At 38.7% G+C, this 27925-nt stretch overlaps 2 protein-coding genes and 3 long non-coding RNA genes across 6 annotated transcripts; 2 read left to right on the forward strand and 3 right to left on the reverse strand.

Annotated features, from left to right (window-relative positions):
* Window positions 1–604: 604 nt before the first annotated feature.
* On the reverse strand, window positions 605–2777 carry LOC148153165 (uncharacterized). The gene is made up of 2 exons (XR_015761849.1): window positions 1494–2777; window positions 605–858 (listed from the first exon to the last, which is right to left on the reverse strand). It is a non-coding gene; the product is annotated as an uncharacterized LOC148153165 (long non-coding RNA).
* Window positions 2778–3916: 1139 nt separating this feature from the next.
* Window positions 3917–11614, reverse strand: LOC148153166 (uncharacterized). The gene is made up of 3 exons (XR_015761805.1): window positions 7967–11614; window positions 4287–4356; window positions 3917–4125 (listed from the first exon to the last, which is right to left on the reverse strand). It is a non-coding gene; the product is annotated as an uncharacterized LOC148153166 (long non-coding RNA).
* Window positions 11615–15548: 3934 nt separating this feature from the next.
* LOC148153167 (uncharacterized) lies at window positions 15549–17779 on the forward strand. Its single transcript, XR_015761807.1, has 2 exons — window positions 15549–15714; window positions 16041–17779. It is a non-coding gene; the product is annotated as an uncharacterized LOC148153167 (long non-coding RNA).
* A 2685-nt stretch (window positions 17780–20464) lies between these two features.
* On the forward strand, window positions 20465–25502 carry LOC106906373 (uncharacterized). 2 transcript variants are annotated; one of them, XM_088002046.1, is made up of 5 exons: window positions 20465–20749; window positions 21003–21082; window positions 21623–22234; window positions 22997–23479; window positions 23568–25502. In XM_088002046.1, the coding sequence occupies exons 2-5, from the start codon at window positions 21005–21007 to the stop codon at window positions 24645–24647; spliced, it is 2253 nt and encodes a 750-aa protein (XP_087858172.1). In that variant the 5' UTR covers window positions 20465–20749; window positions 21003–21004; the 3' UTR covers window positions 24648–25502. The 2 variants fall into 2 exon arrangements, with proteins under 2 accessions (XP_087858172.1, XP_087858173.1); XM_088002047.1 differs by lacking the exons at window positions 20465–20749; window positions 21003–21082; window positions 21623–22234 and having other exon boundaries at window positions 22634–23479.
* A 493-nt stretch (window positions 25503–25995) lies between these two features.
* LOC148153168 (uncharacterized) lies at window positions 25996–27344 on the reverse strand. The gene has a single exon (XM_088002291.1). The coding sequence runs from the start codon at window positions 26923–26925 to the stop codon at window positions 25996–25998; it is 930 nt and encodes a 309-aa protein (XP_087858417.1). The 5' UTR covers window positions 26926–27344.
* Between the last annotated feature and the right edge of the window lie 581 nt (window positions 27345–27925).

Genomic DNA, 27925 nt, shown 5'->3' on the forward strand with positions numbered 1-27925 from the left:
CAGGTTGTTTACTGAGAAAAACACTTTTGTTATTCATTGCTACCTACTAGTTATTTTTGGACACACACACACACGTTTGTTTTGCTATCTTTGTGGGGACTTTCCATTGACTTCCATTCATTTCTACAGCCTAAACCTTATCTTTACCCTTTTCCTAACCCTACCCATCACATACCTAACCCTAACCCTAACCAAAACTCAATTCACACCATAGCCCTAAATATGACCCCTGACCCAAAAACAGGGTTTCCCCTCGTGGGGACCAGGCTCCGGTCCCCACGAGGAGCGATTGGTCCCCACAACGTAGTATATGTCAGGAAAATCGTCCCCACAAGGTATTACAAACAAACGCACACACACACAGGCACACACACACACACATACGGGTTTATATGTATTAGCAGGACAATTTTTTCAAACCAGTTTTTTGCAACATTAAACGGACACCCCTTTCCACTTATGCTAGAAAGACGTAGTAAGTTGTCAAAAATCTTGTTTGAGCTACACAACATAGATCTCACTTAAAAATTTAGATACACACATCAGAACTCAAAATATGAGAACCTGATGCAATGCTGTATTAAAAGGACAAAAGATAATGAGGTGCTTGGCTCCGCCCATGACACCAACAGTAATTATCAGGGCCAATTTTATTTATCAGGACCACAGCATACACATACAAAAAACATACAATTTATGTGCATTAAGAAGTCCAAACATGGAAATATGGACTATAACTGGTCCATATTTCTGTGCAGTGCATCTGTCATCCCATGAGATGTCTGAATCATCTAGGGAATCAGGAACATACTCCTCTTCTGATGATGTCACCTCACTTGAACTTTGTTCTGGACAGACCTGTTGATTAAAAACATATTTTGTATACATTGAAAGCATTTCAGCAAGAATATTTCGGTAACACTTTATTTGAAGGGGGGTGAATAAGACTGTCATGACACTGTCATAAACATGACAACACATGTCATGAACATGAATAAGCCTTCATGAATATTTATGACTGTTGTCATAAAGCGTCATTCGGTAAATTATGACACTTTTAATACAAAGTTGACATTATTCAAAATGTCTTTGTTATGACAACTTGACATTAACTAAGAAATCATTACTGTTTAAACTTACCTTTAATAACATGAAGATACCTAATTTTTAAAGTGTAATCAGTAATTCTTTGATAACAAATTTATATCAGTATATGAATACTGAATGATTGTTTCTAAAAAAAAAAATAAAATAAACAATGTCTACCTAATGTATGAACCTGTCAAGTTGAGTATTACACAGGATCCATGTGTCTGTGTGCATCTAAATTTAACTTTCATTCTTTTCTACCTCTAATTTCAAAACTCAGTCTTCCACATTTCTACATCTTACATGATAAGTATTATACAAGACCTGTGTGTTTGAAGAGTACTTCATATTATTTTAGTGACTTTATATAAGAATCTAAGTTGGTTGTTGGAGAGCAAAATTACCTCAGGAGGGTTGGTTGAACAGGATCCGCATACATCCATGTCACCAACCTGACACAGTTCATCTTTGGAAATTTGAAATGTAAAGAACACTCAATAAATGTGAGTTTGTTGAAAATGTAGAAAACAGTCCTCCCTATTTCTGCACCTTACATTTTGAGTATTACACAGGACCTGTGTGTATGTGCGTTTCTAAGTGTAATTTTCTATCTTTTCTACTAGTAATGTCAAAACTCAGTTTTCCAAATTTCTGCAACTTACATGATGAGCATTACAAAAGACCTGTGTGTATGTGCCCTCCTAAATGTGACTTTCATTCTTCTTTACTTGTAATTTCAATACTCAGTCCTCCCTATTCCTGCACCTTACATTTTGAGTATTACACAGGACTTGTGTGTATGTGCGCTTCTAAAAGTAATTTTCATTCTTTTCTACCTGTAATTTCAAAACTCAGTTTTTGAAATTTCTGCAACATACCTGATGAGCATTACACAAGACCTTTTTGTATGCATGCTTCTCAATGTACCTTTCATTCTTCTGTACTAGTAATTTCAAAACTCAGTCCTCCTTATTCCTGCACCTTACATTTTGAGTATTACACAGGACTTGTGTGTATGTGCGCTTCTAAAAGTAATTTTCATTCTTTTCTACCTGTAATTTCAAAACTCAGTTTTTGAAATTTCTGCAACATACCTGATGAGCATTACACAAGACCTTTTTGTATGCATGCTTCTCAATGTACCTTTCATTCTTCTGTACTAGTAATTTCAAAACTCAGTCCTCCTTATTCCTGCACCTTACATTTTGAGTATTACACAGGACTTGTGTGTATGTGCGCTTCTAAAAGTAATTTTCATTCTTTTCTACCTGTAATTTCAAAACTCAGTTTTTGAAATTTCTGCAACATACCTGATGAGCATTACACAAGACCTTTTTGTATGCATGCTTCTCAATGTACCTTTCATTCTTCTGTACTAGTAATTTCAAAACTCAGTCCTCCTTATTCCTGCACCTTACATTTTGAGTATTACACAGGACCTGTGTGTATGTGCGCTTCTAAATGTAGCTTTCATTCTTTTATTTGTGTAATTTCAAACCTCAGTTCCCCCCTTTTATGCAGCTTACATATCAAGTGTTACACAAGACTTGTGTGTTTGAACAGTACTTAATATCATATCAAAAACTCTATTTTAGAAAATAAGTTGGTCGTTGGAGACCAAAATTACCTCATGAGGGTTGGTTGAACAGGATCCGCATGAATTCACGTCACCAACCTGACACGGTTCATCTTTGGACTTTGGACCTGTTGAACTGTCAAGTTCAACAGGTTGAGTTCTAGCTCCCAATCAAGTAAAAACCCTACAAGTTGCTAGAATATGCCTGATTTTAGATCAGAGCAGTCCCAATGTTCCAACGACTGGATGCGATCATGCCACAGATGGCAGGATGAACAGTTACAATTATCGTGAGCAACGTTCTAAGATTGCTGTAAGGGGAAATTAAGGGTAAAAAAAGAACCCGAGCCTCAGAAAAATTGCCAAGTCTTGACCGGTCCGCGGTGATAAAAAGGTTGGGGACCACTGGTACTCAATATAATTTCAAAGACTTTATCTTAGAAAATAAGTTGGTCGTTGGAGACCAAAATTACCTCTGGAGGGTTGGTTGAAATCTGAAATGTAAAGAACACTCACTAAATGTGAGTTTGTTCCCAATGTAGAAAGCAGTCCTCCCTATTCCTGCAGCTTACATATTGAGTATTACACAGGACCTGTGTGTATGCGTGCTTCTCAATGTAACTTTCATTCTTCTGTACTTGTAATTTCAAAACTAAGTCCTCCCTATTCCTGCACATTACATTTTGAGTATTACACAGGACCTGTGTGTATGCATGCTTTTCAATGTAACTTTCATTCTGCTGTACTTGTAATTTCAAAACTCAGTCCTCCCTATTCCTGCACCTTACATTTTGAGTATTACACAGGACCTGTGTGTATGCATGCTTTTCAATGTAACTTTCATTCTGCTGTACTTGTAATTTCAAAACTCAGTCCTCCCTATTCCTGCACCTTACATTTTGAGTATTACACAGGACCTGTGTGTATGCGTGCTTCTCAATGTAACTTTCATTCTTCTGTACTTGTAATTTCAAAACTCAGTCCTCCTTATTCCTGCACCTTACATTTTGAGTATTACACAGGACCTGTGTGTATGTGCGCTTCTCAATGTAACTTTCAGTCTTCTATACTTGTAATTTCAAAAGCCAGTCCTCCACTTTTATGCAGCCAACATATGTAGGATTATACAACACATGTGTGTTTGAACAGTACTTCATATCATTTCAATTACTTTATTTTAGAGAAAAAGTTGGTCGTTGGAGACCAAAATGTGCACTTCTAAATGTAATTTTCATTCTTCTATACTTGTAATTTGAAAACTCAGTCCTCCCTTTTTATGCAACCAACAAATCTAGTACTACACAACACCTATGTGTTTGTACTCTACGTAATGTCATTTCAATTACTTTAATTTAGAGAATAAGTTGGTCATTGGAGACCAAAATTACCTCAGGAGGGTTGGTTGAACAGAATCCACATGCATCCATGTCACCAGCCTGACACAGTTCATCTTTGGAAATCTGAAATGTAAAGAACACTCACTAAATGTTTGTTCCCAATATAGAAAACAGTCCTCCAATAGGGAGGACTGTTTTCTTACATTGTGTGTTTGAACAATACTTAATATCATTTCAATTACTTTATTTTAGAGAGTAAGTTGGTCATTGGAGACCAAAATTACCTCTGGAGGGTTGGTTGAACAGGATCCGCATGCGTCCACATCACCAACCTGACAGTTCATCTTTGGAAATCTGAAATGAAGGGATGTACACTGAATGAGTCCATACTTCTCAATAGAAAAATGAAGTCCACCTACTGTATGTGCTTGTCCACTTCTTGTTTTCAACTATAATGAAACCCTGTACTACAACTTGACATATCCTTCAAATATGTCTTCAGTGCTACTTGAATGATTTTTGATAGTATTTTCACACTTATAAGCACCTTTCTTCTCCATGGCCAGTCAAAATCACCATAATTATAAGTGATTTCTTCCCCTGGACCAATATATTTGAGTGCAAATAAACAGATGAGGTCTTCCATCCACTCTTTTAACTTTCATTTTGCTGTTTGGGTTCATCTGATCATTTACCAGCCTCCCCAATCATCCATCCTCTCTGGCAACATCAACACTAAAATATTAAGTATGAAAATAAGAATAATTATACCATGCAAGGGAAAGGATTTTGCATATTTGGTGTTTGCATGTCAGAAGGATATTCCTCTACCAACTAAAACTACTTTTACTGATGAAGCTGAAAATGTTTACATCACTGTATTTAGATGTAAAATAAAAACACAACAACCTTGAAACAGTCGCATACCAAAGCTTTTGTCCATTGAAGTTGAAATCAAACATAAGAACCTCGAGTGTATCATGGTAAACTTTCAGTCGGTTTTCTTGTTCCTTTCTACTTATGACTTCTCTGTACTCAATAAGGAAATCTGCTTTTTGAACACACCCCAACCTGTAGGTACACATAACAAGTAGGATAAACTTTAAACAATGCAGATATATCAAATAGTAGCAATTGAAATTAACATTTTTCTAAATCAGTTAATTGATCTAATTGGATGTCTTTCTGTGGTTACTTAAACATTTTTTGTCAACTGAATGCAACTCATTATTTTGTACTTGTAATTTCAAAACTCAGTCCTCCATATATTTGTTGAGGACAGTTACAAGTACCTGGGAATACCACAAGCAAATGGCAACCTCGATGAGGTCACAAGGAAAGGAGCCACAGTCAAATACCTCCAATGAATAAGGCAAGTCCTGAGAAGCCAGCTCAATGGCAAGAACAAGATCCATGCAATAAACACCTATGCCTTACCAGTAATCAGATACCCTGCTGGAATAATTAGCTGGCCAATGGAAGAGATAAAGGCCATGGATATTAAGACTTGGAAGCTACTAACCATGCATGGAGGGTTCCACCCCAAATCCAGCACCCTGAGACTGTACACAAGCCGTAAGGAAGGAGGCAGAGGACTAGCAAGTGTGAGAGCCACTGTCCAGGATGAAACATCCAAGATCCATAAATACATCAAGGACAAAGCCTCAACAGACGATGTGCTCAGCGAATGTCTCAGGCAATGGGGAACAGAGGACGAGGTGCTAGAGGTACCATCATGGGAGGACAAGCCGCTACATGGGATGTACCACCGACAAATAACTGAAGTGGCTGATATCAGGAAATCCTACCAATGGCTGGAAAAAGCTGGACTCAAGGACAGCACAGAGGCCCTCATCCTGGCTGCCCAGGAACAGGCCCTAAACACCAGAGCAATAGAGGCTCAGATCTACCACACCAGACAAGACCCAAGGTGTAGGTTGTGCAAGGAGGCCCCTGAGACAGTCCAGGACATAACAGCAGGGTGCAAGATGCTGGCAGGGAAAGCATACATGTAACGACATAACCAAGTGGCGAGCATAGTGTACAGAAACATCTGTGCAGAATATGGACTGGAAGGCCCAAGATCGAAGTGGGGAACACCCCCAAAGGTGGTGGAGAATGACCGAGCTAAGATCTTGCGGGACTTCCAGAACCAGATAGACAAGATGGTAATGGAGAACCAACCGGACATTGTGGTGGTGGATAAAGAACAGAGGAAAGTTGTTGTGGTGGATGTAGCAATACCAAGTGACTACAACATCAGGAAAAAGGAGCATGAGAAACTGGAGAAATACCAGGGCCTCAGAGAGGAACTGGAAAAGACCTGGAAGGTGAAGACCACAGTGGTGCCTGTGGTCATCGGGGCCCTCGGGGCAGTCACCCCCAAACTGGAGCAGTGGCTAAAACAGATCCCAGGAACAACATCAGACAGCTCAGTCCAGAAATGTCCAGTTCTAGGCACAGCCAAGATACTGCGCAGAACCCTCAAGCTCCCAGGTCTCTGGTAGAGGACCCAAGCTCAGAGGATGAAAGAGACCACCCACGGACGATGAGAAGGATATATATATATATATATATATATATATCCATGTTTTCATGGATATATGGATATATATATGGATATATGTGCCTTACCAGTAATCAGATACCCTGCCGGAATAATTAGCTGGCCAATGGAAGAGATGAAGGCCACAGATGTTAAGACTTGGAAGCTACTAACCATGCATGGAGGGTTCCACCCCAAATCCAGCACCCTGAGACTGTACACAAGCCGTAAGGAAGGAGGCAGAGGACTAGTGAGTGTGAGAACCACTGTCCAGGATGAAACATCCAAGATCCATAAATACATCAGGGAAAAAGCCTCAACGGACGATGTGCTCAGCGAATGTCTCAGGCAATGGGGAACAGAGGACGAGGTGCTGGAGGAACCATCATGGGAGGACAGGCCCCTACATGGGATGTACCACCGACAAATAACTGAAGTGGCTGATATCAGGAAATCCTACCAATGGCTGGAAAAAGCTGGACTCAAGGACAGCACAGAGGCCCTCATCCTGGCTGCCCAGGAACAGGCCCTAAACACCAGGGCAATAGAGGCTCAGATCTACCACACCAGACAAGACCCAAGGTGTAGGTTGTGCAAGGAGGCCTCTGAGACAGTCCAGCACATAACAGCAGGGTGCAAGATGCTGGCAGGGAAAGCATACATGGAACGACATAACCAAGTGGCGGGCATAGTGTACAGAAACATCTGTTCAGACTGGAAGCCCCGAGATCGAAGTGTGGAACACCCCCAAAGGTGGTGGAGAATGACCGAGCTAAGATCCTGTGGGACTTCCAGATCCAGACAGACAAGATGGTAATGGCGAACCAACCGGACATTGTAGCAGTGGATAAAGAACAGAGGAAAGCCGTTGTGGTGGATGTAGCAATACCAAGTGACTACAACATCAGGAAAAAGGAGCATGAGAAACTGGAGAAATACCAGGGCCTCAGAGAGGAACTGGAAAAGACCTGGAAGGTGAAGACCACAGTGGTGCCAGTGGTCATCGGGGCCCTCGGGGCAGTCACCCCCAAACTGGAGCAGTGGCTAAAACAGATCCCAGGAACAACATCAGACATCTCAGTCCAGAAATGTGCAGTTCTAGGCACAGCCAAGATACTGCGCAGAACCCTCAAGCTCCCAGGCCTCTGGTAGAGGACCCAAGCTCAGAGGATGAAAGAGAGGGTGAGAAGGGAATTTTTTTTTTTAAATTTTATATACATACGCTTCTATTGTATTTTGAGCAGTTGCTTGTCTCCTTCGGAATAAGAAAGATGTTCTGATTATAATGATCATCGATCATGATCTATGCTAATAATGTGCAGTATAAAAATAGTTTAAAAGTGAAAAAGTAAAACAAAAGAAAAAAAATGATCATTTAATAAACTCTGGAATCCTGTGCATAATATAGTCACAACTCACCTTTAAATGAATTGAGGTATTTTACATCAAATCCTTCATCTTCACCTAAGGAGCAATAACTGGAATCATGTTTGCTCTCTGAGACCTTGTTGTTGACATCTCCTGCAAAGATCAGAGAATACAACATGATACTGTACACCAGGGGTGTCAAACTCCAGGCCTCGAGGGCCAGGGTACTGCAACTTTTAGATGTTTGTCTGGTTTAAAACACCTTAAGTATATGACTGAATTAGCTTCTCAGTGCAATCAAGTTGATGACCACCCCATTTTATCCAGCCATGTGGCATCAGAAACACATCTAAAAGTTGCTGGACACCAGCCCTTAAGACCTTGAGTTTGACACCCCTGCTGTACACAATATGATTTGATGTTATTGTATGTGAAAATGTACTGAAGTACACAGTACTACATAATTGACTTTCTATTGACAGATTCTCAAAATCTTCAAATATTAAAACATTATCTTAATACTAATGATTATTACCTAGGATCATTTGTGCCTGTGAAATAATATCACTCACTGATATACAGAAAATGACCAAATACAGTTTTATCTAATTCTGGAGTGAGCCACCTTCCCTTTAAACTCTGGTACACTGACTAACATGGTTGGTAATTACTAGCTAAAATGCTGCAAATCAAATGCTTTGGTGTATCCAAGCATCAAGTAACCTACAACATTCAGCAAAATTTCAAAACTATATGTACTTAAATGTCTTAAGAGATTCTGTATGAGTCTTACCTCTTTCTCCACGCAAAACAAATGAAACAAGTTCAATTAATACTAATGGCTTGCACCTGGACTTGACGGATTGTACCACGTTGACAGAGGAGGAGGGGTACAACAAAAGGATTATTCCATTTTGTTTCTGAAGCACACAAGGTCTGATTTTTTTCAGGAACAAGAAAATTTTGAGTAATATTTTGTAACTTTCATTCAATATTTCAAAGTTAAATAGTTTATCATACATTTTTCTTTAATTAAGAGGCAACAGTTAGATGGTATCTCCCACCAGCAATGTTGTCACTTCCTTTAATCATTTCTGTTCAATCAATTAATCATGTTTATTTGTATAGCACATTTCAGCAGCAGGGCAGTTCAAAACACTTTATATCATAAAAACAAAAACTGTTGTCTAATGGCAGACACAACACCTGCAGAAAAAGATTGGCTGATGTACCTGCCAATAGACAATTTAGACTACCTAGACAATCTGCATGTATGCAGAGTAGAGACATTGAGATAACGACAAAATATCAATCTTTAAATTTTTGTCTTAACAGTAACATAAATAATCATGATATTTTTGGCACTTTAAATATTTTTTAAATAAACGATTTTTATTTTTATATTTCTAATTCTGTATTACTCCATGACTGGTTATCCCTTCTTTCAAATTCAAAAATACTTCATTGATCCTTGGTCTTCACAGTATATTAGCAGTTCCCAAAGGTGTGCTTCTCTGTATCAAGAGGTCTGATCTATCTCCAGGTATTTGTTTGAGCCAGTCTTCCAGTTTAGGGGTCATTACCCCAAGGGTTTCAGTGACCACAAGCACTACTGTTGCTTTCACCTTCCACATTTTTTGTAATCTCCTAAGACCCAAACTCTCACATGGAGTGCATTATTAATTCATCTATGGGCTGATTGGGACCTAATGATTCCAAAAACAAAGAATTATTGTTTTACATGATATGTGGACAACATTTTTCTCAGAAAAATACTTATTCATTTTAAATCACCATGTTTAGCACCATGGTAAATATATGCAGTTGCTAACTTTTGTAAACTTACACAACAAAAGAAACACTGAACATCTTGAGTCTAACCTGTAATGTGTTATAATCTTCCACCACCACCAAGTCATAAAATAATGGCCTAACATGTGGACACCAGACCCCATCTAGAGCAAAATTTAGTATTGTGGACTAGACAGCCCAAAATAAGTCAACCACTCAAGTTCTAGGAGGATGATGGGGTTTTTTAGCCTTTGGTATTTCTCTAGTTTTTTTCTGTACCTTCTGTTCATTCAGGATAGCTACATCATAACAACTGCTTTGCTCTGCTGCTCAATGATCACCATGTTCAGTTGGTTTGCTTTTCCCATTTTGTCTTCCTGTATATGGAAGGCCCACAGGATCTTAGCTTGTTCGTTTTCTACCACTTTGTGTGGCATTTCCCATTTTAACGAGGTGTGTTCAAGGTTATATTCCCTTCAGATGTTTCTTCACACTATACTGGGTACTTGGTTGTGGCGGTTGTGGTTCTGTCATTGGACTTGCCTTACTATTTGTACAGTGGCTTTCTAAAGTATCCATAGCCCTTGAACTTGAATTTCCAGTTTTGTCACAACTGGAAATATATTTTCACAGAATTTTATGGGAAAGACAAACACAAAGTGGTATATACTTGTGAAGTAGAAACAAAACTAAACATGATTCATAACAGTTTTTACAAATAAAAGCTAAAAAGTGCGGTGTGCAAAAGTGTTCAGCCCCCTTTCCCTGAATGCAGCCAATTGCCTTCAGAAGTTGCCTGATGACTGCAAATGGTAAAAAAATTCAACTCCTCTATGACTGCCTCAAAAGTTGGCTAAGAGAATATTGGGGAACAAACAGCATCATGAAGTCCACGGAACACACCAGACAGGTCAGGGATAAAGTTGTGGAGAAGCTTAAAGCAGGCTTAGGCCATCTCACAGAGTACTGTTCCACGAATCATCTGGAAATGGAAAGAGCAAATCACACAGCTGTGAACCTACCAAGAAAAGGCCATCCACCTAAACTTACAGGCTGAACAAGAAGAGCACTGATCAGAGATACAGCCAAGAGGTTCATGGTGGCTCTGGATGAAATGCAGAGATATTTCTGAAATGCAGTATAGTATAACTATTAGTCATGCTCTGCAAAAATGTGGTTTTATGGAAGAGTGGCAATAGAAAAGCCATTGTATAAAGAAAACTATAAGAAGTCCCATTTGCAGTTTGCCAGAAGCCATATTGGGATACAGCAAAAACGATAAGACAAGACCAAAATTTAACTTTCTGGGAAAAATGCAGAGCACTATTTGTAGTGGAGAACAAACACTGCACATAACTCTGAACACACCTTCCCCACTGACAAAAATGGTGGTGGCAGCATCATGCTCTGAGGGTGCTTCTTTTCTTCAGGGACAGGGAAGATTGTTAGAGTTGATTGTAAGATGGATTGAGCCAAATACAGGGAAATCTTGGAAGAAAACCTGAACACTCCTGAACCTGGAGTCTGCAAAAGACTTGAGGCTGGGGCAGAGGTTCACCTTCCAGCAGGACAATTACCCTAAACATAAAGCCAGATCTACAATGGAATGGTATAAATAAAAACATATTTCTGTGTTAGAATGGCAAAGTCAAAGTCTAGACATAAACTCAGTGGAGAATCTTTGGCAAGATCTGAAAACTGCTGTCAAGTCAATTTTATTTGTATAGCACATTTCAGCTGCAAGGCAGTTCAAAGTGCTTTACATCAAAGGACTAAAAAGTGATAAAATTAACATACATTTACCGTAAAAAAAGAAAAACATAGAAATTAAATTCAAAGTAAAATCAAAATTAAAATCATATACATTAATTATATTGATACATGTACCAATGATTAAGATTTAGAAACAACTGTAAATTATTGTTTTTTTGGGGGTGTAGGTGGGGGGGTGTTGCCTTGATTTAAAGGAATTCAGCTGTTTTGCAGTTTTCTGTAAGTTTATTCAAGATTTATGGTGCACTGAAGCTAAGTTCTGCTTCAAAATGCTTGGTTCTGGTTCTGAGGATGCAGAGCAGACCAGAATCAACAAACTGTTAGCAGTAGTTTGGTGAAAAAAATGGCTCTCTTATGGTTTATATTTATTTTAATCCACACACTTATTCCACACACGTATTATTCATAATATTTTAAATAAAAAATATTTGATCAAAAATATATATTAATTTCTGTATATTTTTAGGTGCCACATACACCTTTTGTCCAATGTAAGGTTGGACAAAAGGTTGGGTTTAGGCATCCAACTAACCTTTATAAAATATTCAGTCTTATAGCACAGAGTAATCATATTTCCAACTCATCCCCAGTGTAAGAGTTGGCAATTTACACACAATTCATGTGTGTAAACAGCGACGTGAATTAGAAAGACACTGTAGTAATTAGCGGGACCTTCCGGCAGACAACCAATCAGAACAAGAGCTTGTGTGAATATTCATAAGGTCCTGCTATTACACAGAGTTGCCACCGGGGGCACTGTGGCGATACACAAATTATACACAAAATCTGGTTTATGTGTATTAAACGGACATCTCGTTTTTTTTGCATTTTTGGGGTTATTGGACCAATAGAAACCTTTCTACGCTTTTAGATTTTTGTCAAAATTAGCAGGACACCGCCCCTGTCCCGTTAATTCAAAATGTCCTGCTAGTGTTGCGTGTATTCTGACGAAATGTCCTGCTAAACCACATATACCAACGCACACACACACACACACACAAAACACATTTTACGTTACATTTTACTGTAAAAATTTCCCTGTTCATGGTCCCTCCCAATAATGAGATGGGATTTACGCCCTTTATCTGACTGTCCAATATTCTGTTGCAGAATGCTTTTTTCTAGATATTATGCCAGGCAAGAAATCACTCAATAATGCTTCTGGGTTTTTTTTCTCTAAATCAGACACATTTGAAGATCTGCAGCTATTGAGAACATGCCAGCCTCTGATTTCCTGTAACATGCCTTAAATCATATCTTCTTTTCTTGTGTCTGGGTGAACTAATGACATATTCCACCCAAGGTGAAGGACATACTAATTCACTCTGGCACAGCATTGTTTTGATGTAGAGATAGCTGCACTCAGAGCTGAGTGATGGAGCTGTCCAAAGGGAATGAGTGGAGGCCGGGCCCTCTGTCACAGCAGGACAGACAGATGGAGGATCATGGGAAACATGTCTGAGATCAAAAGAGACTCTACAGGACATAATGAGAGATTTTGCTGAAACGATGGGAAACTCTCAGGAAGGCATCATTTAGTGGCTGTTAAGAAACAACTCCTGATGAGTGACTGATTTTCACTTCAGCTGTGATGCCGTTTTGGTCTTCTGTTTCTGACAGCCCTGCACTCTCAAAGACCTTCAAAACAGTTGTAAGTAAAAGACATTCTATTTTGTGCACAATTTGTGTAAATGGCATCTTTATGAGTCTCCATCGCAGACAGATGGCTCACTGCCTCACATCCATCAGCGTCAAAGAAAGGAGGATTGAGTTTCCGGATTGTCCCAGTGTGTCTTGTTTTCTATCTGCAACACCTCTTTTATGAGTCACCTTGTGAAAGCCTCTGAACTCAGATCCTCCTATTTTACTGTATGGACATGTCTTTGTTTTCTATTCTCTCCGGAGGGGAAGATTTTCAAGGTCTAAGGTGGAAAAAAAAGATAACTTTGAACAAAAACCTTTCAGCACATTCAAAGTGAGCTGTGAAGAAGTACAAGAGCTGTTTTTTGCCCAGAAACGATTAGAGACCGACCATGAACCTGGTTTTCTTTGAGTCTTATCTTGAATACACTTTTGCCATTTCCATATAGAGGTCAAGCTATTATCAAGATTTCATCCCAGTCAGTTCAGAGTCCCATGGAGAAGCTTAACTTCCCCCCAGATTCTTCGTTCCATTTTGTAGGTCTTCTCTAAACATGATACCTAGTGTGGGGGAGTAATTCAGCGACATATGAAATTTTAGAGATTTGAACACATCGATGCACACTAGTATGAGCCTTGGCAAATTAGGGACATTCTATAAAATCTGAGACTTACTGGATGCTGGTATGTTTCAACTACACCCCAATCCCTCTCTCTTTCCTGCAGATAGCTTGGAAAGAGAGAGGGATCTCTTTCCATTCTATCTGCATGTGTCAGATAGAAGCCCTGGGGCTTCTATCTGCACATGCTAAATACTGGAAAGGTCATCCTTGATATGTGTGGTGTAAGATTATTCAGCTGGATCTTTCCTGTCAGCTTGAATCACATTACTCAGTCTCTGGTCTTCAGTAGATCAGAAAAAAGAATGCTTGCTCAGGTAATCTGTCATTTCTTATTTATTAGGAGTTAGATGTTCTTCCTAATATTTCTTAGCATATTTTTCTGTAAATTTAAGTTTGTTTTTTTTGGTCAGTATGATGTTTACCTTACTGCTGTTGTCAAGCCCAAATTGGCACCCCAGGTTATTGTGCTTTCTCACATAGCATGTTTCTTGACAACACGAGTGGTGATGAAACCAGATGATAATGTTAAATAGGACTCAGTCAAACTCAGTCAGTTTCTATGTGAGCCCTGGGAGATGATGAGGGAACTGGAAGTGCAAGAACAGACAGACTCTACCTTAATTTTGGTCCAAGTACTTCACCCCTTACTGGATCGAACGTGAGCCAGTTTGATGAAGTAGTTCAATGAAGATATCTACCTACTTTTTTTTGTTTTAGAACAGAATAAAAAACTTGTGTTCTCCCTCAAATAAGTAATTTACTAATCTGTTTACTAAACAATACTATAAAACAAATGTTTTGCTCTACTAGTTAGTCATTTTCCTTTATCCTTCATTTTTCTAACAGCCATAAACCTTTCTCATTGGCTTTCTATGGAAGGTTAATACTCCATTTATGTGGATTGTGTTGTTTTAGTCAGTCTTGGGTTTCCTTTCTCAGCCAGTTTGGTGTGTGTTAGGTTTGGGAGAATACAGAAATATATAAACACGGTGATTAGTTTCCCCTTAGACGTCATGGTCTTTTTGAAAAGATTTATGTCCTCACATCTGTAGTTGGTCTACATAGTAAGAGTATTTTCCTAGTAAAGTCAAATACAAGCTGTGACTGTATTTTGGCTACATTTTCTAAAAGTTATTGTAGCCCGTGACACAAAAACATTAATCTGTAAATTGGGAATCACTTTTTAATGTAACAGTATTTATACAACACCTTTCAAAATATATAAAAGTGCTTTAAAATATGAAAGTGAAGAAAAATGGCAAAGGAAGCTTTACAGAAATAAATATTAAGTATTGGTAACAGAATAAAAGGAAAATGAAGCAAATCTTCTCAATTTTTCAATTGCAAATAAACAATTGTTCATGATGACCCATGTAAAGAAGATAACATACTAAAATAAATAAAATACCTTTATTAACAAATAATTTCTGCTTAGATGTAACTTAATATTTTAATGATGATTGGCACAGGTCATCACTGCATAGGGACTACATGTTCATTTTGTGGTATTATTTAAGGAAAGTTATTATGTTTATACTAAATTTCCTTAAACAACACCACAAAATGATCATGTATCCATAATGATGATCCCTTATGATGAATATGTAACCCAAGTGAAATGTTGAGTTCCATTTTCTGGTTCGCTACTATTGCCCTCCAAAATCTCGCGGTAGTTTGATTATATAATTGCAATTCTCGCGAGATTTACTAAGCAGCCAATCATTGTTGAGCGTCTGAGTCACATGTACCACCGTCAGCTCATTTGTTGGGTATATTAGCTGGAGTAAAAAGCATGGAGGATTAGAACAAGTTTGGGAGAGCAGAGCTGCAGGTCGGTTAAGCGCAACATTCTGTTTTTCTTTAATCTTGTATAATGCTGATAAAATTGTACTAACTTTAGGAGACTCCGGTCGTGAGCTGAGGGATAAAGAAACACAAAACCGCTTGTATGCCTTATGAACTCCGGAATTGGTGAGTCATTTTATGAAGACTTGGCGTTAATTGATATCAATTCGGATGCTCTATTGCGACTCTGAACAAACAAATTGGAGAACAATGAGATGCCTTAAATATTAAAAGTATTTGCTTATCTTGATGATTTTTGCATTGTTTGTTGTTTGTATGGAGCATATTTATTGACTTTTTATGAATAAGATTTATCTAGAAAATTTGTACTTGGAAATGCATTGATTAGGATTATTCATAGTGCAATGAGTGCCGATCATATTTTTTTGTGTGCACACTGGAATGTTTGATTATATATATATATTTGAGACTGGTCCTGCTTTATTGTACAGGCCAGGTTCGATGGCGAGCTGAAGAATCAGGTCCAAGAGCCTAAAGGATTTCACCTGTGGTGTTGAGATTTGGTTTCCCCGCCAGGCTGGTGGGAGGCTTCCTGCAGCCCATGAACAAAATTGTTCCCACTCTGATCTGACTTTTGTCAGCATATGAACTGTAACAGGCGCTCTAAACTCACCTGACCCTGTTGAACCGCCTCAGTTCAGGGGGGTTTTATGAACTGAATGGTGTGGCTTGTTACTGGAACTGTGGAACTGATTTGTTGTTTTTTTTGTTAATTTAATTTGTTTTCTTTGTGTATTTCCTTTTATTTTAATATGGCCATTTAAATGTTTTTTTTTCCTTTCTTATTGTAATGTAAATAATCACTGTGAATATAAGGCACTCACATCTGCAACTTCTAGTCTGTCTACTCCTTCCTGAGCTGTATCTAGACTTCTAAGAACTAGCCCATTGACTTTGTTGGTCATGATCAATTTTTAATTATCTAGAAATATAGTATACTGGTTACACAGATATGCTACAAATACGATCATTGGAAACAGTGTTCACCCACTCTGGAGCCAGGCCTTGAGATGGGGCATGTTGGCGAGGCACAGCCTGAAAACGAGACGTGGGTCACCCTTCTCATGGGCTCACCACCTGTCGGAGAAGCTAAACAGGTCAGGTGCAATGTGAGATGGCTGATCCTTGTTAACAGAAGCTGGCTTTCAGAACGTGGAATGTCACCTCTCTGGTGGGGAAGGAGCCTGAGTGTGGTTGTGGGTTCCGGCTAGAAATAGTCTTACCTCAACACATGGCTCTGGTTCTGGAACTAGTCTGCTTCAGAGGGTTTGGATACTCTTCCACTCTGGAGTTGCCCCAGGAGTGGCAGCAGGCAGGAGTGGGCATACCAATATATAGCCCCCATCTTGGTGGCTATATGTTGGGGTTCACCCCGGTGAATGAAAGGGTAACCTTCCTCCATCTGCGATTGGGGTTCTGACTGTTTGTGTTCATGCACCAAACAATATTTGTTTAGAACTGCCATTCAGTTTGTATTTAGCTAAAGTTGCAACATGAAAACTTAGGTCAAATACTGCCAAGAGTCCAGAACACCTTTCATTCACCCTGTCAAATGGAAATGAATGAGTCAACCTGCTGTTACAGTAATTACCACTGATCCAGTTTTGGCTTTGTGAGGGGTTTAAACATTTAGTATCTATAGTATTTTATTTTGAAGGCAAATTATTCCTGTTTTTTGTGGAAGACTTGATAATGAAGCATTTCAACGTCAACTTTGCCCGATTGGCTGTGTTTGTCTGCGTTTCGAAAGGCGTACTGTTCATACCTAAAATCTGTGTTTGGCTGCAATCATACCTCCACATCTGATCAAACAGCTCGACAACACTTGGAAACTGAATTTGCAGTGGTCTGAATTTAAGGTAAAAACACTATGCTCCTCTCTTTGACATGATCATTTGGACATACCTCAATTTATGTGGTCTGTGTTGTTTTGGCCTGAAAAGCTGTTTATTCTCTTTAGATAAATTATGGGCTGAATACACAAATGTTGAAGTTAAAGTAGAGTTAAGGAAGACTTTTCACTATAATCCAATCACACTGCTGACTTCTGTGCAACTTTGTTTATGAAAAAATTACAGTGTTTCATATAAAGTGAAAGATTTTGTGCCTGCATTTCTTTCTAAATGAAAATTTCACAAAGGAGACTAAGGAATAAAATTAAAGTGATTGATGTGGTTAATTTCATTTGAACATTTTAGCCGTATTCATGAAAAACTGCTCACAATAAATGATTAATGGTAATTATCTATGTACATACTCCAATTAAAACGTTTTCATACACCTATCAAAACACTTATTACACAACACTGCTCACAGTGAAAATATTTATGGGGTGGCAAGAGGGGGGCAGAGATATTTTCAGGGTTGGCAGTTTTTATATATATATAATTTATATTTGTATATACATATATATCCGCCCCAAGGTGTAGGTTGTGCCAGGAGGCCTCTGAGACAGTCCAGCACATAACAGCAGGGTGCAAGATGCTGGCAGGGAAAGCCTACATGGAACGACATAACCAAGTGGCGGGCATAGTGTACAGGAACATCTGTGCAGAATATGGACTGGAAGCCCCGAGATCAAAGTGGGGAACAGTGGTGGAGAATGACTGAGCTAAGATCCTGTGGGACTTCCAGATCCAGACAGACAAGATGGTAATGGAGAACCAACCGGACATTGTGGTGGTGGATAAAGAACAGAGGAAAGCTGTTGTGGTGGATGTAGCAATACCAAGTGATTATAACATCAAGAAAAAGGAGAAACTGGAGAAATACCAGGGCATCAGAGAGGAACTGGAGAAGGCCTGGAAGGTGAAGACCACAGTGGTGCCTGTGGTCATCGGGGCCCTCGGGGCAGTCACCCCCAAACTGGAGCAGTGGCTCAAACAGATCCCAGGAACAACATCAGACATCTCAGTCCAGAAATGTGCAGTTCTAGGCACAGCCAAGATACTGGAGGAGAACCTGAAGCTCCCAGGCCTCTGGTAGAGGACCCGAGCTCAGAGGATGAAAGAGACCACCCGCGGAGGGTGAGAAGGGAATATTGTTTTTAACTTGCATTGTTTCAAAATGAGCTTCATGTAGCACCGAGGCTTAAATACAATTTCTTAATGTATTATAGTTAATTATTTTACGTCTTTCATACTCCTGCTAATTGATATGTATTACTGGACTGGACAAGCGCCTATTGGTCGCTATGTGATTCATTGTGTCCAGAAAACCATTTTATCCATTGGGATAAAGACAAGGAGAAATCTGTCACAAAAATATTAGTAGACCAATCATTTGTTATTAGATACATCTATTAAAATAAAGATTAGAAAACTGATTGATAAATTCTCCATGATACAAATCTATAAACAGTTTAGTTTCTGTTAGTTCTGTCAAGATGCAAGAAGGGGCGAATTTCTATTTATATTGGTCAATCGTTTTCTTTTAAATATACTGTAGGAGCCGTAGTTTGACGACTGTTATAAATATCACCACGTTTTGTGAACACAGGGGATTACATCAGTTTTTGTCGCTTGTTTTTAGGAATTGCAGCGGCTGCAGTGCGCCACAATAAAGCTGATAAACAGGTGAAGAACCAAACTAGACAGAACACTTCTGATTGTTTGCCAAGCCAAACATCCAATAAAAGTTCCACCAAGCCACTACTGAGGCACTGGGGTCATGTTTCTCGACACGGGCAAAAGAAGGTTCAATGTCTTATTATTGATGTTCAATGTCTTAAACTTATTGATTGTCCTTGGTGATTTATTTTCTACGGAGCCCCCCAGGGGACATGGGGAATTTTTTTTCTTTTGCGTTCCCTCGCAAAACTTTTGCGTTCCCTCGCAATACTTTTGCGTTCCCTCGCAAAAGGTTTTGCGTTCCCTCGCAAAACTTTTGCGTTCCCTCGCAAAAGGTTTTGCGTTCCCTCGCAATACTTTTGCGTTCCCTCGCAAAGCCTTTTACATTTCCTCCCTTGCATTTCCGGTTCATTTTGGAGCGGCACTCAAGACAAGACAAACCCACGAAACAGGTAAATTATCTTAATTCAGCATAAATACGGTTTACTTATCAATATTTAGCTTCATTTATAACAACTATGTCAAATATTAATCGTGTCCGATGGAAGAAAAGGCATCTGTTCGCTTGCTTAAAGAAAAGAGTGACAAGGCGGGGAATGCAACGTTAATTTCGTTAACGATGATGTAAATTATGTCGTTTACGACCAATTTATTAATGACAATAACTAGACTATACAACTTCATCAGGCTAAAGTGTGCTTTATTACGCTACGTCAGTTGTTTGGAGGTGTCACTATGATTTATAGAACGTATGGGGAGTTATGGCAGGGCTAGGACTGACACCATCTTTCAAAATACACAATAGATTTTTTTTTTATTTGGCAGTTAAATGTTCCTGAAACATGAGAATTATCAACGCCAGCAGAACTTTCGTGGCGGTTCGTGCTACGGTCTGATGATGCCTTCGGTTGCTGATGTCACGGTTGCAGATTCATGGCATATGATTACAGCCACCTAGAAAATATGAGATTCGAGATCCAATCACAAGGAAGACTGTCTACCTACACACTACCTTTTCGGACAATATTTCAAGAAATTATATTTTGTCTATATTCTATTGAAATTCTGTAGTAGAACTCGGTACATTATAATATTCTAAAACAATGAAAAGAATACTAGAATAATATATTATGACAATTAAGTATCCAAATAAATGATTATAAAAGTATCAATACATTGAATTAAAATCATTTTTATATATTTTCAACTCAATTGAAATGGTGTTCAAAGTTTTTGTCAACACCTTCAGACATAAACAGAATGTGAAAAAAAATCAGGCATTATTTTGGGGCACCAGAAAGTCTGAGGACCCCGTGACCACTTCCTGTTTTTCCCTTTACTATAGTGTTTCTCAAGTCCGGTCGAACGCCCCCCTGCCCTGCATGGTTTAGGTGTTTCCCTTCTGCCACATACCTGGTTTGAATCTGTAGGTGGTTAACAGGCTTCTGCAGTCATGCAATCATTTGGATCAGCTGTTCTGGAATAGAGGCACATCTAAAACATGCAGAGCAGGGGGACGTGAGGACTGGAATTGAGAGGCATAGCTTTACTTGGATGGCTGGGCAGCTCTGGTGAGTTTATTTTATCTTTTAGTTGTTTATTTCTGTTGTAGATTCTGCTTTTTCTCTATCTCTTAACTGCTTACACGCGGACGCTGCAGCTTACATAATTTATGGTGCCCCACAGAAAAGTGACATTGAAATAATGAAATACTTATGAGTTTAAACTCCTGTATTTTTAATTGTGTACATTGTGAATTTTGAAAGCTTTGTTTGTAAAATATGTATTTATGGACTTATTATACATCTTCCAAATTGTATTTAGGCATGGAGGACGACCTTGAAGCCTTCCTTCGATCAAGGCATGTTATGGAAGAAGACATAAATCGGATGAAAGCTGATAAGGTGACGCATTCAGTTATAAAGTTTATAGTAATACTAGACCTTGTTTAATTATAAGTTTATACATTTTTGTACAAAAAGTATGTTGGTTCATTGTGTTGTAATGGAAGTAAACTTTTAATATTGTTGTCCCGAAAGGGAAATTCTTTCCCACTGACCACTCCTTCAATCTCAAAGTAAAATCACTAGACAGCAGAGGTGGGCAACTCCAGGCCTTGTCCTGAAACTTTTAGATGCATCTCTACTTCAACACACCCGAGTCAAATAATTAAGTCATTAGCAGGACTCTAGAGAACTTGACTGCACTTAGGAGGTGATTCAGCAATGTCAATGAAGTGTGTTGGACCAGGGAGACATCTAAGAACTGCAGGGCACTGGCCCTCGAGGACCAGGATTGCCCACCCCTGCAATACAGCATGATACAAAACATAACACAATCTTATATGATACCATAAAAAAGTACTGCACAGTATTTACTTAAAAGTTTTACTGTATTAAGTATAAAACTAATTGTAGTCTTTAAATGTTTATATCCAATTGCAGATTGACAGAGGCGTCATTTCTGTCATGAAAGATGAAGAATTTGCCCGATATGTCCCTTCGTATGGTGACCGCTTGGCTGTTATGTCATTTTGTCGACAGAGGGAAGCAAATTTCGACAAGGAAGGCATTTTAAATAGAATTAGACAAACGATTGAGACAAGACGGATGACAAGGAAGAGACATGTTGAAGTACCCCAGCAAACAACTGTGAGAAATTCTGGCTTGATGGCAAGACCTAAAAACAACAATGCAGTAAAATCCAAACGCAGAGTTGAAGTGGGATGGCTGCACTTTCAAAGCGGGGATTTTCATCAAGTGAGGTCTAAATTTGGAGGTGTAACCAGACATCTTGCACTCGAGAAAAACACTACTGTGTCAGAAGTCATGACCATTGCAAAAGAGTTGTTTTTTCCTTATGGATTATCATCAAAGGGATCCATTATGGACTTTACACTTAGCATGTGCGACTTCAAAAGACAAACTGTATCTCTGGACAGTACTCTTACAGAACTGTATGAACAGTTTAAACTTAAAATGTTACGGCTTTATCTGTGCACCAAGGACTTGGAGCATTCCTCATATTCATCAGAGGACCAAGAAGACTTTGAACAGGTAATATCTACTGACACAAAACCGTTAAAAGGTGCCAGTCAATTCAAATGGCATTTTTAGTTTGGTATATAAACCAAATAAGAAAATGTTTTGGTTTAAACAAACCAAAAAAATAGTTTGGTTTGGTTAAACTAAACACAATATCAACTTCTACATATGTATAGGTTCTCAGCCATCCAGCACATGGAAAACCCCCACCCAAAAGTTTAAAGTAACTTAAGTTGTAATATAAATAATGCGTAATTTTTACTAAAAGAGACTGCAATTAATCAATATTTTTGAGGACTTTTAAGTGGAGTTGGACATTAAAACTTATTCTTAGTCAGAACCTTAAGTTTTCATTAAAGGTGTACCAGAGACGAGGTCTGTGACTCTGAACCAAATGCTTATCTAACATTTGAATCTTAGTTTGACTTATGGGTCTCAAAAAGTTGATTAATGAGAATAACACATCTGATATGCATTGCTACTTGTCATTTTTGGCCCTGCAGCTTGAACACAATACACAATTTTTACATTACATTTTATGTAAAATTTCATTGTAACAAACATGCTCTTAACAAATTTCCCTGTTTATGGTTAAGTGATGAAATGGAACTTCCTCCCTTGCCTAACTGTATTGTTTGGCTACCTGATTGTCTCACCTGCTCATTGATGAAATGCTGTGATTGAGTTGTAAAGTAACTGGCTAAAAACCACCAAATGACTACTTTTAGCAAATGTGAAGATTGTTGTTTTGTTTTTTTTTTTCTTTTTAAATAGCCTCACAATGTTGGAAGACATACTCGACACTCGACTTCTACCCCGTCTGCTGAGCCATTAACTTCAATGAAGTCTTTGCAAGGCTATACATCAGGAAACTCAAGCCAGCACCTTATCTCAGATGATGAAGCATCGCTGAGTCCACAACCCAAAGCTTTACCAGATGGAACTGAAGGTCATGATCCAGTGTATGTCATTGATGACAATGTTGAACTTTTATATCCTGCATTACATTCAACACCTGGTCCCTCAAACCAGGAAACTGAGTATTTCTATGCAGTTGATGATATGGAAAACCCAGTGGTAATTCAAGAAACAGAAACTGTGACGGTCAACTTCAACAACATTGACGGTCAGGATGAGATGGAGGATTCTGGAGTAGTTCAAATAGGGTCAAGGTCACAAGATGGTGATGGTGAGCTTGCTTCTACTCTTCCCATGATGGACAGTCATATTGAGATGGAAGCCGGAAACTTTTCAGAAGTAAGTTTTTGTGTTGAGGTTTTATTTGCTTCTGTATATGATTTGTTTGCAACAACTAAAATGTACTGTTATTAATGTTATGTTACAGGCTCCACAAACGGCTGTAGTACACATGATCCCTTCAACAGAAAATGATGCATTACCGTCTGCTACTGGAGGTGTAGTACATCCCAAAGACCCAAGGTATGCACATATCCGGCGTGCCATGGTCATAGATGACCTTCTTAATTTGTTCATGGACAAAAGTATAATGGAATCGGAATTAAAAATGGAATTTAATAATGAAATGGCTGTGGACAACAGTGGAGTGTCAAGGGACGTGTATACAGCTTTCTGGGAGCAGTTCTTGGAGCTCTGTGAAGGGGAGGAGGAGAGGGTGCCAAAACTCAGACCAGACTTTTCTGAAGAGAGGTGGTATGCACTAGGCCGAATTTGGGCAAAAGGACTCATTGATCATGGCATATTTCCAGTCAGGTTGTCCAAGGCATTCATAATTGCCTCTGTACTTGGTCTTCAAGCTGTAGAAGAAGAAGTTTTGATGTCCTCCTTCTCTAAGTATTTGTCAGAGAGCGAGCGAAGTATCATTGAGAAGGCCCTCAGTGATGTACTGGAAGAGGTTGAGGAGGACAATTTGTTGGATCTGTTTTCACAGATGGGGGCTCACAGCATTCCATGTCAGGAAAATGTCAAGCAAACAATAAAAGTCATGGCTCATAAAGTCATATTGCAAGAACCAAAGTACATCATCGATTGCTTTTATGAGATTTTCAAAGACATTGCATTGAATCTGTCTCATCCAGCTGATGTCCTTCATTTATACGAGTCTAAAAAACCAACAAACAAAAAAGTAGTTGACATGCTGCAAACAGAGGCTTTGTCCCTATCACAAAAAGAACAGACAACATTTACTTACTTGCAAAGGTACATTAGGAATGCAGATCAGCGCAAACTAGAGAAATTCTTGCGATTTTGCACAGGTTCGTCAGTTTTATGCACAGAAGAAATTAAGGTGACCTTTAATGCTGAAACAGGTTTTGGGAGAAGACCTGTTGCACACACATGTGGAGCAATCATTGATGTGCCTTACACTTACAGTTCCTACCCGGAATTTAGAGCAGAGTTTGACAGTATCTTGGCAAGCAATTTCATGTTGATGGATATTATTTAAGCTTGAAAAGGTAGTTGACATCTTTGCTAAAATAAACACTCCATTTTGTATCATCATCAACCATGTTCATGATGCTGTGATTGTTAAACTGTGATATTCCATTTTCAATGCTTAAAAGCTGTGCAATGTCTAAAGGTTTGTTAGCATGAAAAACTAAAGGGTAAACAATTTCCAATTTTGTATCATTTGCAGAATTCTAATAATCGCCTGTTGCAATTAGATCAGTAGTTGGTTTTCACATTTGTTGTAATTGAGTTCTGACACTCAGCTGAAATTTTATTTGGATGTTTTAATAGTCCAGGTGTTTACAGAAAAATGCTTGCAATACAACTAAATTCAGAGTTTGACAAGTTCATCAAAAATACTTTTTCTTTACCCTTTTCTGTTAGTATGCACAATGTTGACAACATAAGATGACACTTGTTAAAAAGATGTTTCTTTTAAAATGTTCTACCTCAATGTGAAAGGGTGTGTTTAGGAATTAAACTAAAGTGCAAACAAGTCCCATTTTTGTAATTTTGACAATTTTATCCAATGGTTCCTGCTCATATTTGAGCAGTACAGTTGCTGTATTTTTGTATTTATCCAAGTAGGTTTTGAAATTCTTACATGGTTGTATGAAGTACACAAGAAAAATACTTAAAACACAACAAAATTAAGAGGGTTTGTAACATCCGCTAACTTCGGTTTTCTGGTGACCTTTGTGTGTTTTTTGCTTTAGTGGAGGGGCCCAAAATGTTTTCTTAAGCTATTATTAAAAATGAAGTAATATTTGTATTGCAAAAGTTTTATTTTTGATACATGTTTTGATTTACTGTGAATGTTCACAATAAATGTTTACACAAAAACAATGAAGCAATTTGTTTCCAGTGCTTTATTTAAATTATGAACTGTATTTGCAGGACTTCTTAGTAATTTGATTTATCCATAGCAAGGAGATGTAATTTAACTGTTGTGCGTGTTGACTTTTGCATTTTGCTAAATCAATCCAACACATCAGGACTTCAACAGACAAATGTTGTCATAGGAACATTTAGTTTCCTGCTTCAATTTTAATACATTAGATAAGTGCAAAATTACAGCATAAGAAAGATGTCTATGTTGCAATACTAAATAGATTTCCTTGTGGAAAACCAAAATAAATCCACCCCAAAAGCATGTTATTGGTTTTCTAACTAATCATTAAGAAGCAAAGAAAAGTGAGAGGCAAAAAATAAAAACAACTGTCAGATAATTTTCAAGTTTAACAGTTAGAATGCATGGTAATGTCTGATAAACAACCAGCTTAGTTTAAGATGTGGAACCCCAACATGGCAGGCTCTTTCCAGTGAATACTCACAGTAATGCTCTAATGGCATCTCTGAGTACCATGTACAGTTTCACAGAATCGTATGGATCTGATGGCGTCATCAGGCCAGACTCTGCCATTAACCCTCACCTGTATGAGTCCCATACAGCAAAACTGTAGAATGTTTTTGTCCAGAAATCCTCCATCAAAGAATCCATTGTCTCTGATGTCAGCAAACAAGGACAGCCAGAACTCCATACACTCCGTACGCAGAAAGCGCCACCAATATTCAATCCTTTGATTTGCACTGCTTGCTCCTTCGAGATAACTTTGAAGAGGGTCGTTGGGCTGAGTGGGAATGAGGAATCGCTGGAAGTCTCTGACATAAACATTTTCTGTACCTAGATCCCCTCTAACAACTCTCGGACACCCTCCCAAACGCTCCACTGCTTCAGTGTAATATCCTCCTATCAACTTGGGATCACTATTTGTGGTGTATACATTGAGCCAGATAATCTTTCGTGAAAATCCATCTATGCTTCCGTTAATACAAAAGCCAAATGGCTTCAGTTTATCATAAGAGTCAATGTGCCAAATGAAGTTCGGACCCTTTGAGAAGTAGTTTCTTCTTTGAAGACGTCTGGCTTGCCTCGAGGACACTCCGACTGGATCTAATTCTCTCATGATCAGACGGACATCCTCCTTTCTCACACAAAGTCCATGTTGCCTGCATTTAGCATACATCCAACGATATCCGTGAAGCTGTCCAGAAGACTGAAGTTCTCTCCTAACGAATTCCACCAGACTTGCCAAGTCAGCAGAATAGTTGCGACGAGTGTGTCCTCTTGCACTAAGTATTCTTTTTAAATGTCGCACACTGATGTGACACCCGTGCTTTTTGGCAAGCAGAAACTGAATATCCTTATATTGAAGGCCAATTTCAAAATAAAAATCCACAAAACTCACACACGAGTGTACTGTCTGCTCCATTGTCGTCTGGTTCCGGAACGCTGCCTTAAAGTTTGCGAGGGAACGCAAAAGTATTGCGAGGGAACGCAAAACCTTTTGCGAGGGAACGCAAAAGTTTTGCGAGGGAACGCAAAAGTATTGCGAGGGAACGCAAAAGTTTTGCGAGGGAACGCAAAAGTATTGCGAGGGAACGCAAAAGTTTTGCGAGGGAACGCAAAAGTATTGCGAGGGAACGCAAAAGAAAAAAAATTCCCCATGTCCCCTGGGGGGCTCCGTAATTTTCCTCTTATAAAAGAGGAAAATAAAACAATTACAGAGATCAAACTTTCATTTGTTCTCATGCTACCTCTCTTGCTCTGGTAAAAACCATCGGCCCCAAACCCAAATGCCTGCTGGTGCTTCACCAGGCCCCTGCACTTATAGAAAGTGGACTGACCCACATTACTTCCTGTCTAAATTTAGAAAATAAATAAGAAAAATAATAAAACAAAAAATAAATAAAATCAACAATTATCAACCTACAAATAAACTCTGTAAATAATACAAAAAATAGAAATTTAAGAATAAAGTAACAAAATTCAAATGGATAAAGAAATAAAGAAAAAATAGTTCCAACAACTTCTATTCCTCCTTTTCTCGCTCTGTATGTCGGCATTACACACGACCTGTTGCCATGGCAACCGACAAACCAGCTCAACGAGCAGATGGAGCAGAGATTACCGATCAGGGGAATCAACACCCAAAAGCAAACATTTCCCACACAAAAACGTAGCAAAAACTATAAAACGTTACATCCAGTCTGTTACATTATGTTGTCAGGCTTAATGTCTATATTGTGATTATTAATAAGTTTTCGCCTGAACACCGCGGTGGTTGATTAGCTGATTTAAACAGCTGCTCTAATGATGACTTGGTGGGCGGGTTGTTTAGTGCTAACGGAACCAAAACACACCGAACTGCGCAGCACATGCTAAGGTTATCAAAGTCAATAGCAGGCCAGCAGCAGTTAGGCTAGTATAAC

Source organism: Poecilia mexicana, unplaced genomic scaffold, assembly GCF_051168715.1.
Source record: "Poecilia mexicana isolate PSO_F unplaced genomic scaffold, ASM5116871v1 scaffold_21, whole genome shotgun sequence".
Taxonomy (NCBI): Eukaryota; Metazoa; Chordata; class Actinopteri; order Cyprinodontiformes; family Poeciliidae; genus Poecilia; species Poecilia mexicana.

Coding starts and splice junctions, on each gene's coding strand:
- LOC106906373 (XM_088002046.1), top strand. CDS start 21,005: ATGGAGGACGACCTTGAAGCCTTCCTTCGATCAAGGCATGTTATGGAA. Junction 22,235..22,996: donor ACCAAGAAGACTTTGAACAG/GTAATATCTACT, acceptor CTTTTTAAATAG/CCTCACAATGTTGGAAGACA. Junction 23,480..23,567: donor AAGCCGGAAACTTTTCAGAA/GTAAGTTTTTGT, acceptor GTTATGTTACAG/GCTCCACAAACGGCTGTAGT.
- LOC148153168 (XM_088002291.1), bottom strand. CDS start 26,925: ATGGAGCAGACAGTACACTCGTGTGTGAGTTTTGTGGATTTTTATTTT.